The 18,563-nt window shown below is 41.8% G+C and overlaps 1 protein-coding gene across 10 annotated transcripts in view; it reads left to right on the top strand.

Moving 5' to 3' along the window:
• The window catches only part of dlg1b (discs large MAGUK scaffold protein 1b), a 170,612-nt gene extending 153,538 nt beyond the window's left edge, over positions 1-17,074 (top strand). For 5 of the 10 annotated variants that reach the window (XM_084058401.1, XM_084058405.1, XM_084058409.1 and 2 more), the window contains 9 exons: positions 87-153; positions 5,235-5,421; positions 8,781-8,822; positions 10,795-10,845; positions 11,577-11,678; positions 12,236-12,408; positions 12,954-13,063; positions 13,159-13,250; positions 14,673-17,074. In XM_084058401.1, the coding sequence (XP_083914527.1) occupies positions 87-153; positions 5,235-5,421; positions 8,781-8,822; positions 10,795-10,845; positions 11,577-11,678; positions 12,236-12,408; positions 12,954-13,063; positions 13,159-13,250; positions 14,673-14,779 (931 nt within the window). In that variant the 3' untranslated portion in view covers positions 14,780-17,074. Of the gene's footprint in view, positions 1-86; positions 154-5,234; positions 5,422-6,421; positions 6,456-8,780; positions 8,823-10,794; positions 10,846-11,576; positions 11,679-12,235; positions 12,409-12,953; positions 13,064-13,158; positions 13,251-14,672 lie in introns of all 10 variants that reach the window. The other 5 variants (XM_084058407.1, XM_084058402.1, XM_084058406.1 and 2 more) reach the window with 3 other exon arrangements.
• Positions 17,075-18,563: the final 1,489 nt, after the last annotated feature.

The following is an 18,563-nucleotide window of genomic DNA, read 5'->3' as shown; positions in this document are numbered from 1 at the left end:
CACACACACACACACAGAGGCGCGCACACACAAAGGTTACCCGTTTGTAAGCGCTTGTTGTCTTCCTGTGACCTTTGACCTGGCAGAGTGGAGAAGAAGGAGAGAGCGAGACTAAAGACGGTCAAGTTCAACGCCAAGTCCAGAGACAGAGGGGTGAGTGGTCCCAGCCATCTGTCACCAAAACACTGTTTACGTTGGTCCCTTATTCTAAAACCATCTATGTCAATTCACATCCAAGACAATTTTCACTTGCATAAGGGCTGGGCAATATCTCTGTATTATTGATATTTGTCGTGACTAGGTAGGATTTTGAATATCATAATCTTGAGATATGGCAGTATTATGGAATAGTTGTATTTTTTAAGATTTTTTATCACTTACTGTCTTATTTTATATACTTATACTACTTTTTTTGTTTCAATTTTATATACTTTTCAAAAATATCGAAAACAGCCAATCTACAATCTCACAACGAGTTGCATGTGCGCTTATAGATCTTCAAAAACTGTTTTTAGTTTTTTTTATGATATTATGGCCACAGTACGATATTATCATCACAATATCGATATTGAGATATTATGTCAATTTTTTTAGATTTTGTCCTTTGCCACCACCGTGCCCAGCCCTTAAATAAAATAAAATTATATATATATATATATATATATATATATATATATATATATATATATATGTATGTGTATATATGCATGCATATAGTATTAGAATAACCATTTCCTGTGGACTGTATTGTGTTAATATGTTATTTGCTGAAGCTGCTGCACTGCTACTACAACAACTACACGTACTAATCATACTGTTTGATCCAACTAATAGTTACAGAGTGACAATAATGGCAGCTAGCTAGGTAGTTAATAGCATGTTGTGGATGATCTTTTGACTGCCGCAGCCTCGCTCCCCTCCTCCCAGATTAGTGTGTTTTTATCATAACGTGTGTTTCTATAACGTGTGTTTTTAACGTGGCGGCAACACCACACACACCCCACCATACGCACACCTGGTGTGATGTTGTAACTTTAAAGACCCAGCTGAAATGGAAATAAATGTGTTATTTCACACTTTTCAGAGCATGTCCGTGGTCATAACGCAGACACGGTTAACAATAGAAAAGAGCAAATTCAGTTTTTGTAATTTTAATGAATTCCTGTCAAAACAAAAACATATCATGATGACATATACCTGTCAATCACTCTTCCACACGGAGCTGATTCAATGTGCGCACCAGTGGTGTAAAGTAACTAAGTACATTTACTCAAGTACTGTACTTGAGTACATATTTTAGGTACTTTAACTTTACTGGAGTATTTCCAATTTTCAGTACTTTTACTTCTACTCAGAGACAAATATGGTACTTTTACTCCACTACAATTATTTTTATTTGACAACTTTAGTTACTAGTTACTTTGCAGATATAATGATTATATTATAAAACATACATTAACCACTTTAGCCCTATTTTGTACCCAGGCTATTTGAAAATAGCAGATCTACAAGCTCACAACGCGTGTGAGCTTGTAGATCGGCTATTTTCAAACATTTTAGTACTTTTACTTTTGGTACTTTAAGTACTTTTTGATTCCAATACTTTTGTACTTTTACTCAAGTAAATTTTGAATTCCGGACATTGCAGTATTGATACTTTTACTGAAGTAAAACATTTGAGTACTTTTTCCACCACTGGTGCACACGTCAAGTTTCGTTGAAACGAATGGGCCCGCCAGCGTGCCGTCTCCATGCTGGACACCAGATGGCGCCGCTACTCTGTTGGAAATGTAAAAGAAAACACGACAGACTGGCATTGCAAACCCATCTTTTCTTCATGAAGCAGTATGAACAGTACCGTAAACACAGTGATTCTCAAAGTGGGGGGTCCAGGGACCCTCATGTCACGATTATGCTCCTGGAAAAAAAACCATTCAGCTGGTCTTTAACACGCCTGACCAAAAAAAAACAAAGCCCACGCCACCCCCCCAGCCTTCTAACACGGACGCGACTACCGGGTTCAAAGCAACGTGCATGACAAGATGAACCCCAACCAGAGAAAAAATACAATAAAACAACGCTTGCCATTGACTGACTGTCTGTCCGTCTGTCTGGCTGACTGTCTGTCTGTCTGCCCGTCTGTCTGGCTGACTGTGTGTCTATCTATCTGTCTGTCTGGCTGGCTGACTGTCTATCTGTCCATCTGCAGTGTTGCCAGATTCTGTGAGAGAAACAAGCAACCGGGTCTAGGAAAAACAGCCCCAAAACGAGCGACTATGGGCCACGTGCGCACTTTAACATATACATCAGCTGTTTGAAAATAGCCGATCTACAAGCTCACAACGCGTCGCGATGCGACGCGTTGTGAGCTTGTAGATCGGCTATTTTCAAATAAGAATCTTGCGGGGAAATTATAATGAGCAGATCTGGCAACCCTGTCCGTCTGTCTGGCTGTCTGTCCGTCTGTCCGTCCGTCCATCCTTTTGCTCACGTCACCTGCCTCTCTGAACAGCCTCTGCTTCGTCTCCTGCTGTATGTCTCCTCGCCTCCTCCCCTTTGCCTCCTCTCTCCTCTCTCCTCCTGTCCTCTCTCACACTACGGCACTCTGCGTGGAGTGTGGTCTCGCGGAGCCAGACTGTTGCCTCTCCCACAAATGCCTCCATCATACAGTACAGTCTTGGAGCACGGAAGCACCTGGAAATGATCAAGCGATAATTAAAGCGGACGTGACGCCTCCTCCACCGCTTCCGCTTCGTCGTCACAGTCGCGCAAATCTGTCTTAATGTAATTTAAAAGAATCCAAAAATATATAGGTTGTTGTTTAGCAGAAATGGAAATTCAAAAACTAAACGTAAAGATATTTTTAAATATATTTTCGCCAACGGAAATGACTAACAGACGACAGCTTCCTGTCTCGGCTTTCGGGAGGTGTAGTTCCAGCCTCAATGTAGCATTCAGAGATTTGTTTTCAGATAGTTGTCTGGCTACGCGAGACTACTTGGAGTGTAATCTGAGTCAGAGAGATTACATAGTGTCGAACTCTCTCTCGTCGTGTCGAACATTCTCTCTCTCTCTCTCTCTCTCTCTCTCTCTCTCTCTCTCTCTCTGCATGTCCATAAACAACTAGTTGCCTTGCATTAATACCACCTTAACTCCATTCACCACCAGCATCCCCTTCTCTTTTTCTCTCTCACTCCGTCTCTGAGCTAAACTCTTTAACTCTACTACTTTAACAAGATGGCTGACATCCGACACCGTCTGGCTTCTTGATTTCAGATGGAATATTTAACAAGTCTTCCATCCACACTGCTGACCCATATATGGGCGCCTTATCCATATATGGGCGTCCTAGTGGTGTCCACTGGGGGCTATCAAAGCAATCATTTCTCTGTAGCATTCGTTAGGGGATTGATTTAGACCAGTGGTTCTCAAAGTGGGGTTCCAGGGACCCTCAGGGTTCCTTGAGGGGGTCTAAATTGACCTTTGATAGCCTGTAACTCTGACAGTATACAAATGGAACCAAATGGACCCGTTCAAGGGTTATTTAACTTTAAAACACTTCTGGGGACATTTTTAACACTTCTCTGGCTTTTGTGAACACCCCAGACAGTTTCTGAGTTGCTTTATTCAATATTTAGATATTTCATATCCATTTGAGCTGGCACATCCCCTCAGATATCAACCCATTTATTGAACAACACACGTGTCCCCGCTTCTGTTGACCGATATTGTCCTTCTAATGCGTGAGGGGGGACATGTTTTTCCATTCATTTTTCTTTTTTGAAGAAATCAAGAAATAAAGTAAAGAAATAAAAGTATGTAAATGAGAAGAAGAAGAAAAAAGCCCTCCCTCATGCATTAGAAGGACAACATCAGTCCCAGGAATGTGTGTTTTCAATGTATCTAACATGGTTAAAATGGAGTTACAATGGATTCATGTGGGAGAGGGGCATGTCTGATAAAAATGGATATCTTAATGTCTAAATATTGAATCAAACAACTTAAAAACGGTCTGGGGTGCACACAGGAGATGTAAAAAATAACTCCAGAAGTGTTTTAAAGTGATGTACCACTTTGTAGATCTACCTTTGTAGATCTGATATTTTTGGTGAGGAGATTTGGAAAAAGCGGTCAAAGTACAGTTGTAAATCAAGTCCAGTTCTCTAAGACTGCAGGGGTTTAAGTGGTTAAGTGGGGGTCCTTGACATTTAAAAGGTTTGAGAACCACTGGATTAGACCCATCTGACTCTGTGGCAGATTGGAAAGTTTGTGTTCCAATCTTCAGCTGTGTTAAAAGGCTTTCCCTAAAGATGATCCCTAAAACACGTTTTTGTCACAAATTACTTCACATGGAAGTGATTTAAATCAATCGTTTATATTGAAAGTTGTAGTTAAAAGCACCTTAAATATTTTCTTTGTTTTAGAAATAGTTCATCTTTTACTCAAGGGGGACAACGCCCGTTGCAAGTTGATGATGTCATTTTGCTCATGTGTGGTCCAGCAATAAACAATTGTACAGTACTTAACCTAACTAAAAAAAACAACGTATACTTCCTAAGGTTAATATGAGCATTAAAACAATATTTTAAATACGTTTTTATTAGCACATGCATTCCATACATTTCATAGGGCTGGGCCACACATACAAAGGTGAAATGGAGGAAACAGCCTTTATTAAAACAAGACAAACGCCAACATGACCTCAAGAGGTCTCCATCAGGGCAACAATTTAATCTATTTAATTTAATGTGATTAGAAGACCAACCCAGTGGGTTTTTTTTGTTTGATGAATTTCATTCATCTCTACTGTTGCTTTTCACTCTAGTTTTAGGCAAAACTGTTCCTGACGCAAATTTAAAAAAATGTATGCAGAACACTGTCATTTACTGTTGTGCAACTATTATCGCAAAAGGCTGCGGGAAATTTACAGAATGCTTTTGAAGAAATAGAAACCCAACTTCACCAACTATAGCTTGTTAAATCATAATATAAATCCAGTGAAATAGTCCAAAAAGTCAGAAACAAAAACACATGGTCTTGCCTCTACATCGGCAGATCTGCTAATTTAGCTATTTTGGAAATTATTTTTTTGAAAATGTTGGTTTACTACAAATACTTTTGGCTACTAGCCCAGCTAGCCACAGACTCTGATGGGAAAGGGGACGGGCGACGTAACATGGGGACGGTACGAGGGTTCTTTTTTTTTTCATCGTCTTCTCCATTATCTTCATCAGACTCCTTCACCTTCCTCCTCCCTATCACCTCCTCCTCCTCCTCCCCCCACCTCCTCCCCTCCCCCGCCTGTGTTCCCTCCTTCTCAGCAGTCACTCAGTGACAAGCGTAAAAAGAACCTCTTTTCCCGAAAGTTTCCTTTCTACAAGAGCAAGGAGGCCAGCGAGCAGGAGACCAGCGATGTCGACCGTAAGTAACGCACGCCCCCTCTCTCCCGGTATCCCAGCGCCACACCAGACAGCCCGGTCAGGGTAGGGGGGGAAGGGGGGGTAGGGGAGGTAGGGGAGGGGGAGAAAGGGGGGCGGAGCAGTCGGTCCGAAAGATCATTGGTCGGCAGCGACAGGAAGCGGAGACGAAGGGGAGGCTGGCGCACCCAATGGAACACACACACACACACACCCCTCGCCACGGCAACAGGGCCGGTCTCGGTTCTACCAGAGAATATAATGTGATGTCGCCCTCACCTGTAGGTATTTAAAGGGGGGTATAAACCAAAACAAAAGTTGTGTGTTAAAAGGTTTAAGCTCTATTTTCTGATGAATCATTGCTATAGAGTGTGTGTTTGTTCAGTAACAGGAGTCTCCCTGTCTCTCCAGCTCTTTACTAAACAGAAAATACATTTTCAGGTCAGGATACTAATTGTATCCATTCAGGAGAGAGAACCCCACAAAGATAATAGTTTTTGTGTCTTCTAGTTCCAATTTTATCGTTTCATCACTTCCAATTTCACTTATATCCTGTATTTGACTAATGCTGGAAAGACGGGCACGTCCCTGTTACAGAACAAAAACTCTTTTACATTCAGGATATAGAGCTATTTTAACAAAGAATTATCACTTACACCCATTTGAATGACTTACACCCACTTTGGAGTGCCTTGCTCAAGAGCACTTCAACAGAACAATGGTTCAAAACAGGGATCAAACCTGCGATCATTTGACAACACTCACTGTATTCCTATCCACCCCCCCCCCCCTTCCTACTTTATTACACCAGCATTATCTGCCCTGTTGCCCTGTTGCCCTGTCCTGGGTGTGTCCATTGGGGGGCGCCACCAGCAGTCCCCTCTGCTCTCTCTCTCTCTCTCTCTCTCTCTCTCTCTCTCCCTCCCTCTCTCTGTAGTAATGTTGTTATCCTCCTACGGTTTTGTTCTTGTCGTTTGTCTGGCTCTCTGCTGACCGCTCCACAGGACAACTCTGATGACATGCTCTCTAAAGGATACAGTAAGTCTCCCCTTCCAGCTTCAAACCCCCAACCCCACCCTGGTCCCTGGCTCCTGGTCCCCAACCCCACCCTGGACTCTGGCCTTTGTCCAGACAAAGCCATGGCTCTGTGTCCTCCGGCAACTTCTGTTTTAGCTAGCAGTGCTAAAATATGTATAGGCTACATGGGAAGGATATGTCCTGAGACTATTGACAATCATAGAACGTGTAAACCATTGGTTCTCAAAGTGGGGTCCGGGGACCCTCAGGGGTCCTTGAGGGAGTTCCAGGGGGTCCCCAGCTAAATGATAGATAGTTAGGTACCAAATGGACCCTTATGGGTCTGTAACTCAGAGAGTGTACAAATGGAACCAAATGGACCCTAACGGGTCCATTTGGTTCCATTTGTACACTCTCTGAGTTAAATTAACATTGATTTTACAATATAAATTGGGGTCCCAGAGATAGATATGCCATTAAATGGGGGTCCGTAGCCTAATGCATGTCAAACTGGGGGTCCTTGAAATTAAAATGGTTGAAAATCACTGCTAGAGCTGTGAAAATCTTCTCTTATGGGGGTCCCTGGCATATCTTTTCAAATGGGGGTCCGCAGGGCTAATAAGTGTCAATTTGGGTGTCCTTGACATGAAAAAGTTTGAGAACCACTGGTGTAAGCCATGAGCTTTATTCATTTGATGAAAGTTTAAGACTGCAATCCGGAACTTATTTTAATCAATAAAACATTGTGTTTAGCCTATCTGTATGATAGAGTATGTTAATACAATGTTATTACACAATGCTCGATTCTGATCAATCACGACATTCAGTGCTGTGTTATTTCTTGATGGCCGCCATGAGCAAACAGACCCGACGGAGACAACACGCCTGAATCGATCGTTTCTTTTTGCTGTATTTAACATGGCAGACATGTAAACAAGTAGTACTGCCTGAAGCTTAAATGCGTAAAATCGCCCCAATTCCTCTTGAAGAGTGGTAGAGATTTGTGGTGGTAGAGACAGCGGATGCTGAATTCTTTTCAGGTTAAAAATCACCACATGAAACCTACTGTACATATAGCATCATTATACTGGGCATTTCATAACATAGTTAGGCAAAAATGGATGTACATTCAGCAGAAATTTATGAGTATTCTGCAAAAAATGGACGATGTGTTGTGAGCTTGTAGATTGGCAATTTTTGCCGTTTTACATAGAATTACGTTTATACGATTTAAGTGTTTTAGTGGCTAAAAGTGCTGCTGAAGTGCAACATCCTTTGTGTTGACACCATGAGTAAAAAATTAGAATAAGAATACAGAGAGTTGTAGACAGAAGAACCTGTTGGACACACAGCCTCAAATATACAGCATACACACACAAACAGTACACAAACATGAGGACACACGCATACATGCCTGTACATGAACACACATCTCTATATATGCACATATCGACACACATGCAGATACAGCACACACAAACACCTCTCTCTCTCTCGCTCGCTCTCTCTCTCTCTCACACAGACACACACACACAATGTCTGTCTCCTTCCACAGTCCACCCTGTCCACCTGTCTTTCTGTCTCCTCATGTGTCTGTCTGTCCTGTGTGGGGAGTTCAGTCATGTGCTGTACATCTCTCTCTGTGTGCTGCTGTGGTAAGTGTGTGTAGACATCTGCACTGGTCGATGAGGAACAAGGAAGCTTCACTGATCAACTCACAAGTCACTTTAGCAACAGATCCCTGATAAGATTTAAATCAAGTCAACTTGAGCTGCTTTGTGTGTGTGTGTGTGTGTGTGTGTGTGTGTGTGTGTGTGTGTGTGTGTGTGTGTGTGTGTGTGTGTGTGTGTGTGTGTGTGTGTGTGTGTGTGTGTGTGTGTGTGTGTGTGTGTGTGTGTGTGTGTGTGTGTGTGTGTGTGTGTGTGTGTGTGTGTGTGTGAGAGAGAGAGAGAGAGTTACATGTCTGATTCTAGTTGATTTCCATTTGTTTTCCCTTGGGTGTATACTGTTAATGTCCTTTGTATTATTTGTCATTATTATGATGAATGATGATCATTATTATTATTGTATTATGATAATAAACACTACTTTTTATACTTCAGCCATACACACAATGCGGCATGACATAATGTGAGCTTGTAGATGAGCTATTTTAAAAACAATCAGAAAATGTTTGACCATTTCTTATTTTATTCATAATTGTAATAAAAATAGGGACACAGTGGTTAATAAGTGATGTTCTGCTGTAGGGCACCATGTGTGTTCAGCTTTGTCTCAAAGGATTGTGGGTGGTTTGCGTGTTGAAGCGTTCTGACCTGCTGTCGCTCTGTTGTGTTGTGATTGCAGAACATGTGACGTCTAACGCCAGCGATAGTGAGAGTAGTTACCGTAAGTCTCCTTGTAAAAAAAACACAAAACAACCACGTCTGTGGCTTTTACTTCTACTGTCCGCCTGCTAAAACCTCCAACCGGGAAGTCTGTTTGTAAATGGCAACATATTGCCCCTCCCCATCGCCGATACAAATGTACTGCTTCAATTCATTTCTTTTATTGTAATTTAATCATTTCTATAATTCTCTTGTTTATTATATTACCACCCAGAGCCCCTAACACTCAACTTAACTTAACTAGTTAGCTCTGTGCTAGCCCCGTTTGGAACCTCACTCTCCACGATAGCTCCGAGCTATAGTGAAGAGTGAGGTTCCAAACGGGGCTAGCTCTGTGGATGACTTGAGTAGCTGCATAACTTTAATCAATAGGCTCTATGCACAGCAGCCATATTGGAAAGAAATGTGGGCCTCTTCCTTACTTCCTTCACATGTGTTACCCAATGATATTAATGAAGGCTCTGTTCCATTCTGGTCAAACAGAGTCAAGGGTGCTGAAATTGTCCATGTTGGCACACTGGAAAGACTCTCAGGTTCCTTGAGGCGCTTCCAAATGGCCCCTTGCGGTTGTGTAACTCTGAGAGTGTACAAATACGGGTCCATTTGGTTCCATTTGAACACTCAAGAGTTATGGAGGTCCTTGAAATTAAGTTTTGAGAACCACTGTGCTACACTAAATGGAACAGAGCCTTCATTAGAATCATTGGTAACACCTGTGTAGGTAAGTAAGGAAGGGGCCCAAAGTTTTTTCCAATATGGCTGCTGTGCATAGAGCCTATTGATCTTGCTAACTGCTAATGATTGCTTATCGCTGATTGGGCAATAACAGCATGATACCCTCACCCCTAACACACACACGCGCACGCACGCACGCACGCACATGGCTACGTCCGACACCCTTGCAGTCTTTGTCCCTCCCTCTGCTTTGAGAAAGGCTGCGTCTATCAAAGGCTCTTTGCGCTGATGTGCTGACAGCGTTGCATGGACACTATGAGGTGGAGGGTCTTGTGTCTGGGTGGGGGTGTGTGCGTTTCTGATTATGTCCCCATTTGTTCTGTATGTTTGGTATGGATGTTTCAGGGTGTGAGGAATTGTGTGTTTGGATCAGGTCTGTGGTATAAATGATATACTAACAATTTAGCCGATGCTACTTCAAATAGCCTCCAAATCTATAATATAGGGATTGTATAAATGTTGTTTAAAAATATATATTTAATGTACGTAAGTGAAAAGTAAAACTCCCCATTTCCTCTCAGTTTGTCCTCATTCCTCATCCATACTTTAACTCCTTGCTGTTTGTTAGCTATACTGTAATCATCTCCATATTTAAGTATTTACTGTTCATTAGCTATAGTTTAAAATATCTCTTAAAAGGTAGGTTAAGTGATATATTGTGGTTAAAACAAAAAAAAATGTTAAAAGGTTAAAGCACTATATTCTGATAGTAATCATTGCTATAGAGTGTTCGTTCGGTAACAGGGGTCTCCCTGTCTCTCCAGCTCTTTAATTAAGAGAAAATACATTTCAGGCTATCAGGAGAGAGTACCCACAACAGTTCAATCTGTTTTCTGCTCATGTCATCACTTCCAATTTCACTTGATTAATATGTATCCTGTCTGAGTTCTCTATGCTGAATGGATTAAATTGGTATCCCGACCTGAAAATAAATGTTCTGTTTAATAAAGAGCTGGAGATAAATCCGTCACTGAACAAACACTCTAAAGCAATGAGTACTATCAGAACATAGAGATTTAACACTTATTTTAACCAAAGAAAATCACTTCCCTACCTTAAGTCCTTCCTGTTCATTAGCTATAGTTTAAACATCTCTATATTTAAGTCCTTCCTGTTCATTAGCTATAGTTTAAACATCTCTATATTTAAGTCCTTCCTGTTCATTAGCTATAGTTTAAACGTCTCCATATTAACTACTGTGTTGTGTTCATTTCTGTCTGTGGTGTTTGTGCGTCCAGGTGGCCAGGAGGAATACGTTATCTCCTATGAACCCGTCTCCCAGCAGGAAGGTGAGTCTGTGACCCTCTGTTTTAGAGGGTTAATGCGCCATTCTCATAGTAGATGGTGCACAGTGGTGGAAAAAGTACTTGGATATTTTACTTAAGTAAAAGTATCAATACTGAAATATAGAAATAGTCCGTTACATGTAAATGTCCAGAATTCAAAATTGACTTGAGCAAAAGTACAAAAGTATTGGTACCAACATGTACTTAAAGTACCAAAAGTAATAGTACAAAAATGTTTGAAAATAGCAGATCTGCAAGCTCACAACGCGTCGTATCGCGATACGTTGTGAGCTTGTAGATCTGCTATTTTCAAATAGCCTATGTATAAAATATGGCTAAAGTGGTTAATGTATGTTTTATAATATAATAATTAATATCTGCAAAGTACTAGTAACTAAAGTTTTCAAATAAGTGGAGTAAAAGTACAATATTTGCCTCTGAGATGTAGTGGAGTAGAAGTCAAAGTATTGTAAATTGGAAATACTCCAGTAAAGTAAAAAATACCTCAAAATTGTACTTAAGTGCTGTACTTGAGTACATGTACTTAGTTACTTTACACCACTGATGGTGCATGTACTGTATAGACCGTCAGAGATTTATTTGATATACACAAAGTAATGCTGCGTGGCAGCCTATGTTCTCAAGACTCCGTGCTCGTTCAACAGTGTGATGGTAGCCAGGAATGTGGGTATTGTTTGTTGTTGATGTAGTTTGTTGTTGTGTTGTTGTTCCAGTGAACTACACCCGTCCCGTCATCATCCTGGGCCCCATGAAGGACAGGATCAATGATGACCTCATCTCAGAGTTCCCTGACAAGTTTGGCTCCTGCGTCCCGCGTGAGTCCCACCGATTAGCATTGTAGTACTTGTGATTTAACCTTTTTTTCATGTCAAGGACCGCCCAAAATGATATGTATTTGGCCGCGGAACAAATATTTTGTTCCAGGGACACGATTTTTCAGAAATAGCAGATCTACAAGCTCATAGCGCGGCACCGAGTGCCGCGCTATGAGCTTGTAGATCTGCTATTTTTGAATAGCCAAAGTATAAAATAATGGTTAAAGTGGTTACACAGATGCGTTCCCGGTTTTAATGGGTTAACCCACCATGAAAGCTGTGTCCACATACTTTTGATTGATTGAATACTTTTATTAGTCAGAAATCGAAACGGCACGTGGTACAGTAAGACATTAAAGCTGGGGGGAAAAAAAGGTGTTTCCATTGTGGTCCTATGTATTCAATTCATCAACATTTCCCATGTTTGTTCTAAATTTTATCTTCTGTTTCTCGGTCCACCTGTCTGTGTGTGTCCGTCTGTCGGTGTATCTGTCTGTCTGTCATTCAACCTGTGTGTGTGTGTGTGTGTGTGTGTGTGCGCGTGTGTGCGTGTCCAGACACGACTCGTCCTAAGCGCGACTACGAGGTGGACGCCAGGGACTACCACTTCGTGGTGTCCAGGGAGCAGATGGAGAAGGACATCCAGGAACACAAGTTCATCGAGGCGGGCCAGTACAACAACCACCTGTACGGCACCAGCGTCCAGTCAGTACGAGAGGTGGCAGAGAAGGTACGATGGATTACATCATCTTTGATTTCATTGATCCATTGATTACTCTATTAACAAGATTGTTAACAGTACAGGTAATACAGTCAAAACGTTACGCTATGTTGTTTATAACACAAAAAGCCCTCAGGGGGTTGTGTCTGTTGTGGTCCATTGTTACCAGTGTTGATTTCGTCGACTAAAACTACGACGAAAAATGTTCGTCGACTACCTTTTTTTCCACTGACGAAAACTAGATAAAAACTACGCTATGACGACTAAAACTATGACTAAATATACTGGCAATGTTGTCAGTAAATAAAAACTAGACATAAACATACAATACATACATAGTAATGCATATAATACAATGCATATCGGTAAAAAGTTCAGTAGCGGCAAAAGGTACAGAAAGAGGAAAGGTGGGGGGCAGAGGATGGCTACTACTAAGACATTCAAAGGTGTTCTACTAAGCTTAAGCTTGTAATTGTATGGTCAGAGACATTCTTTTTGGGGGGCTACGTACTCATGTATATTTTCTGTTTTCGTTGTTGTGTTGTTTATTTCAGGGTAAACATTGTATCCTGGACGTATCTGGTAACGCCATAAAGAGGCTGCAGATAGCACAGCTGCATCCCATCGCTGTCTTCATCAAACCCAAGTCTGTAGAGAACATCATGTGAGTTTATAATACACACACACACACACACAGGTCGGGCGGAAAACCTCACATGTCCAGAACTGTCTTAACATGTGATGTGTGTGCTGTTTCAGGGAGATGAACAAGAGGCTAACGGAGGAGCAGGGCAGGAAAACCTTTGACAGAGCAACCAAGCTAGAGCAAGAGTTCACCGAGCATTTTACAGGTAACACCGTCGCCTCCTCCACCCCAACACCTCCTATCATCTATCCCCACCTCTGCCTGCCTATCACCTCCTATCGTCATCTCCCATCACCACCTCCACCTCCCTATTAGGGACGGGAAATGTGTGTCACTAACCGTTTAGGACTAATTAACCTATTAAGACCTGAGGCCGCTTCTAAAAGAAATTCTAAACCCTAACAGTTTTTCGGAAAAAAATATTACAAAAATCATTTTCACGATTTTTCAAAAATAGCAGATCTACAAGCTCATAGCGCGGCACTCGGTGCCGGGCTATGAGCTTGTAGATCTGCTATTTTTGAATAGCCAAAGAAATCTAAAATGACACAGATGCGTTCCCGGTCTTAATGGGTTAATAGAAATTAAGTCATTTAAAAAAATGAATAAAATATGAATAAATAACAGCCATTTTCTTCATATAATTGGTCCTCACTAATGCTCATGATAAAATGGTACTATTTTCTTCTACTCTGTGTCTCATAGGAGGGCTGTTTTTCTATTCAGATTTGTATTAACGCGAGAATAATGGCTTCCGTTGCAGCATGCTAACTTTCCAGGAACAGAAAGCCTGCAGTTCCTATTAGACAGAAATGGTACCGTATTATAATGAGATGAAGATATGTTGAAAATGGGTGACGACGTCCTTTAAAATGTTTCTTCTTTTTTTTTAGGTGTTGTAAAATATTGTACGAGGAACAATTATGATTGATGTGATTTATTCCATTAATATTAATGGATTTATTCCATTAATATTCTGTTAATTAATTCAGTGCCTAATGAAATAAAAAAGTAATTGCAAACTGTGCAAGCCAAAAATACATAGTAAAAAAAAGTGCTCAGGAGCCGAGATACAGCCTTTTCAGTAATAAGTTAAACAAGAAGTGAATGGTGCAGAAACTCTTCAAATGATGATATCTTGGGTTCTGAACGTTTTTTCCAAAAGCGATGCGATGCGTTGTGAGCTTGTAGATCTGCTCTTTTCAAACATTTTGCCAGACAAAAATACATAGAAAAAAAAAGTGCTCAGGAGATACAGCCTTTTTCAGTAATAAGTTAAACAAGAAGTGAATGGTGCAGCAAATCTTCAAATAATGATTTGGACATTTTCTTTTCAAAAACACATCAAACACGTCATTGGCACGTTAAGCCATTGCGGTAAAACACGTGAAACACGTCAATGGCACTCAATGAGTTAAGAGTCAAAAACGGCAGTAAATAAATAATGAGATATATAGACCTAATGTATGTTAGGCCCTATTTTTAAATGCCCTCACGTGAGGACTACAACTTTATTTATTCATATGATATCAATATCATAGACTTTGCCTGTTAACCCCCCACGTTATCAAACATGCTACAAGTGTGACCCTAACCTCTCGCTTAACCCCTTGGTTCTCCCGTGCAGCCATTGTGCAGGGCGACACGCTGGAGGAGATCTACGAGGAGGTGAAGCAGATCATCGAGGAGCAGTCTGGGCCTTTCATCTGGGTTCTCTCCAAGGAGAAGTTATGAAGAGAGAGAGAGGAGGAGGAGGAGGAGGAGCAAACTCCACTTTCCACTCCTCCATCCATCCATCCATCCATCCATCCATCCAGCCCTCCGTGTCTCCTCTCTATTTATGATTTAGTTTGTTCTTTCGTTTTTTTTGTTTTTTTTTGTCTTTTTGTTACAGCCACGCACCACACAGGTCGCTCGCCGGCTGTTAACTGGGGTTTATTTCCATCCCGGTCTTGTTTTAAGAAATCTCGTCTTGTTTTAAGAAATCTCGGCTCAAACTGGCAGTCGCCTCCTCCCCCACCCCCACCTCACACACTATCAATATGAACACTGGTCTCTCTCCACCAGGTGTCTCACTGCTAGAAGGACTAAGACTGGTTCTCAAACTTTTTTTGTTCTTGTTTTCACGGACCACCAAAGTTTGGTGTGCATTAGGGCCGCGGACCCCCATAACTCTTGAGAGCGTACAGATGGAACCGGGTTCCGTCTGTACGCTCTCTCAGAGTTGCAGACCTGTAAGGGTTCCATTTGGTTCCTTCCTAACGATCAATCGTTTGGCTGGGGGGGTGAGGGGATCCCCTGGGGGATCCCCACATGACTAAAGGGTTGGGTTTGTTTTTTTTCCCCTTCTCCGTGGCTGACCCGGAAGTGGTTCGGTTAGCCGTTATAGAAGCCGATCGATCCTCCCACATCCCGTTCAATCTTTTTTTGGTTTCCGAAACCCCCGATGCCAAGGGGGGCGGGTCCAGACGACGACGAGGAGGGGCGGAGCCAAGACAAGACCAGCAAAGAGGGCGAAAGAAGCACATGACAACGCCGGGGGGGGTTTCAAGATGACGCTAACGAAATTCAAAATAAACGTCACCAAAAAAAAAGCAAACGGTACAAGTTCCTTAATGTTTAAGGGAGGAGAACTTTTGTGAGGAGAGAAAGTGTCCGTGGAAAGGTGGAGAGAGGAAAAGCACATCCTTATGTAAAGCGATAATATTTGTCTTCTTTTTTTTCTCTTCTTTTTTTTTGGGGGGGGTGTCGGAGTCAATGGCAGGTTGGGGGGGGGTTCAGTCTCAGGCATTTTTGGAGGCGGGGGTTCACGAGGAAGGCGTGAGACACAAAGCAAAACTTTGCACGTTGTAGCTTTAAGAGCATGTCTTTTTTTAGAAACCTCTTTATTTTGTCTCTCTCTCTCTCTCTCTGTCTGTTACTGTCCCCGTCTTTCAGCCTGTACCTTCAGCAGCGTCTAATAATATCCTACAGGGCAGCGCTTCCCAACCTGTGGGCCGTGAGGGTATGACAAGTGGGTCGCTAAATAATTGGCAAAACACTACGCTGTTAACCCATTGAGACCTGAAGCCGATTCTCCTAAATCTCAACAGTATTCTGAAAAACCTATGTTTCTATATCCGCGGTGCTCAATCTTTTTCACGTCAAGGACCCCCAAAATTATATGTATTTGGCCGCCGACCCCCATCAAAATATGTTGTTCCAGGGACCCCCCAGAAGCAAAGATTTGAGTTAAAAATGTTCGCTTTAAAAATATATATATTCAAAGATTTGCACACATTTTCAAGATTTTTCAAAAATAGCAGATCTACAAGCTCGTAGCGCGGCACTCTGTGCCGTGCTATGAGCTTGTAGATCTGCTATTTTTGAATAGCCCAAAGTGTAAAATAATGCTTTTTAGCTCAAATCTAAAAATGACACAGTTCCAGGTCTTAATGTTAAAAGAAATACTTTTGTAAAACCTTCAAAAATGGGTTTTAATTGTGACGCAGATAAATAAAAGTATCTACATTAGCTCCATTGGTCTAAGCCGGAACATGACCGATTGATTGACCATTAATATAAACATGCTCTGAAGAGATTGCATGAATTGAGTTGGCGCCAAGCTTTCTTCGTTGTTTCACAGACACAGACACACACTTAACTCGCTCCACTTGTAAGAAAAGATGCCCCCCCCCCGTGAACGCTTTCGTGATTTTCAAGGTTGGGAACTTCTGCCCTATATATACAGTAGGTGTTTTCTGTTTTTGTTGTTAACGCTGCTCCACAGGGGGGGGGGGGCGGGGGGTCCACGCCACGGTAGAAAATCTGTTGTTGTCTTTGAGGGTCCGTGGGGGTCTTACACTGTGGGAGCGACACTCTTCAGGTTGGCTTCTAGAGAGGGCTGCTTTAACGAGAATTATTCTCAACCTGACTGACGCGGTACCTTGTCTGTGCTGTGTGTGTGTGTGTGTGTGTGCGCTCAGGATGTGGGGGTTAGCTCACTTCCTATTAGTTAAAACATTTTAACCAATAAAATCTTGTCAAAAATTGCAAAAAATATTTTTTTGCTATCTTTGCTCATTGGCCGTCGTATGACACAACAGGTTTTGAGTGGTTAATGCAAATTTAGCAAGTCGATTTTTATTATACCGCCATCATGTGAGATTTGAACCCTATAGCGTCCCTATTCTGGGACGAACATTCTGCAAAAAAATAGCTGATCTACAAGCTTGTAGGGCGGCTATTTCCGGCGAAGATATTTTAGTGTAGAGCGAAAACAGGAGGAGGCCTAGTATAGAACCGTGGGGGACTCCGGTCAACTTAAGCATATAGGGTTTAATTGGTTAATAAATGATTGAGCCCTATTGGTTGAACCGAAGCTTCCATCTTCTTTACAAACCGACCAAAGTGGAAGTGATTTAACCTCATGTCCTGGTCTTTATTATGTATCCGTTTGACTTGATTTTACCAAATGTTTTTTTTTTCTTTTTTGTATGAGTCTTGGTCCGAACTTTAACGTTGGACGAGTCGGGACGTTAGGAGAGATGACGTCCGATCATCAGAATGCTGGATCGCAGCCCCTCTAGAAGCCATGGCATTCAAACGCAACACGAGCAGGCGCGGCCCACCCATCTGTGGGCCACGAATGCTTTCGAGATTTTCTACATCGGCTGGTTTGTGGCTGACGTTTTTTTTTTTTAAACAGCAGCTCTTTGTTCAACGACTATCCATCTCTTTAACTGTTTGACTTCCGTTTTATTTGATTCTAAAAACGTTTTTTTCTTTTTCTTCCGAGAGTCATTTTTACAAATGAGAGAGAAAGGAGCTGCCATGTGTAGGAGTCCATAGGCGACGTCAAAGAGAGATGCAGAAAAATGGAGAAGACGATTATGTACAATGAGATTTTAACAGACATTTAACCCTCCGTAAACTGCCTATTTTGTTATAATAAAAAAAAAAAATCTATATTGAACTTTACTTAAGCACTACTACTTACGGGAGTTATTTTCTTTGCATTGTTAATCGTATATGAAATAGAAAAAGTATAAAGATATTTGAATATGAATATATATATTTTTTCTTTTACTTTTATCACCACCTCCTCTGTCTTTTAATTTTCTTTTTTAAGCATAATAATAAAAACTTAACAAGAATATGGTTTTCTGTTGTAAGTGTTGTGTCCTCTGGCCTCCAATAGACCAGTGAATCTGTCCTTATCATTTCAAGCACCCCCAGTTTGATATGCGTTCGGCACGGACACCCATGCTTGCAGCGGCTCTGTAAACAGCACCAGTCTTAGTCCGACACCCGAGTCAAAAGTGTCGACACCTGAGTGTCATTGGCTGTCCTGGCTGTCCTTCACACTTCACGCCAATGGGGAGACGGTACTTTGAAGCACCCGCCTCCTCCTTTCACACCTATTTGTCATTGGCTGTCCTGCCTGTCCTTCACACTTCCCCCCCTTTAAGCCAATGGGGTGACGGCGCTTTGCAGCACCCGGAGACGGCGCTTTGCAGCACCCGCCTCTCCTTCTGTG

Source organism: Gymnoscopelus microlampas, assembly GCF_963454915.1.
Source record: "Gymnoscopelus microlampas genome assembly, chromosome: 5".
In the NCBI taxonomy this organism is placed as follows: Eukaryota; Metazoa; Chordata; class Actinopteri; order Myctophiformes; family Myctophidae; genus Gymnoscopelus; species Gymnoscopelus microlampas.
The sequence above is the reverse complement of the archived record's forward strand: the minus strand, read 5'-3'. Positions and strand labels throughout refer to the sequence as shown.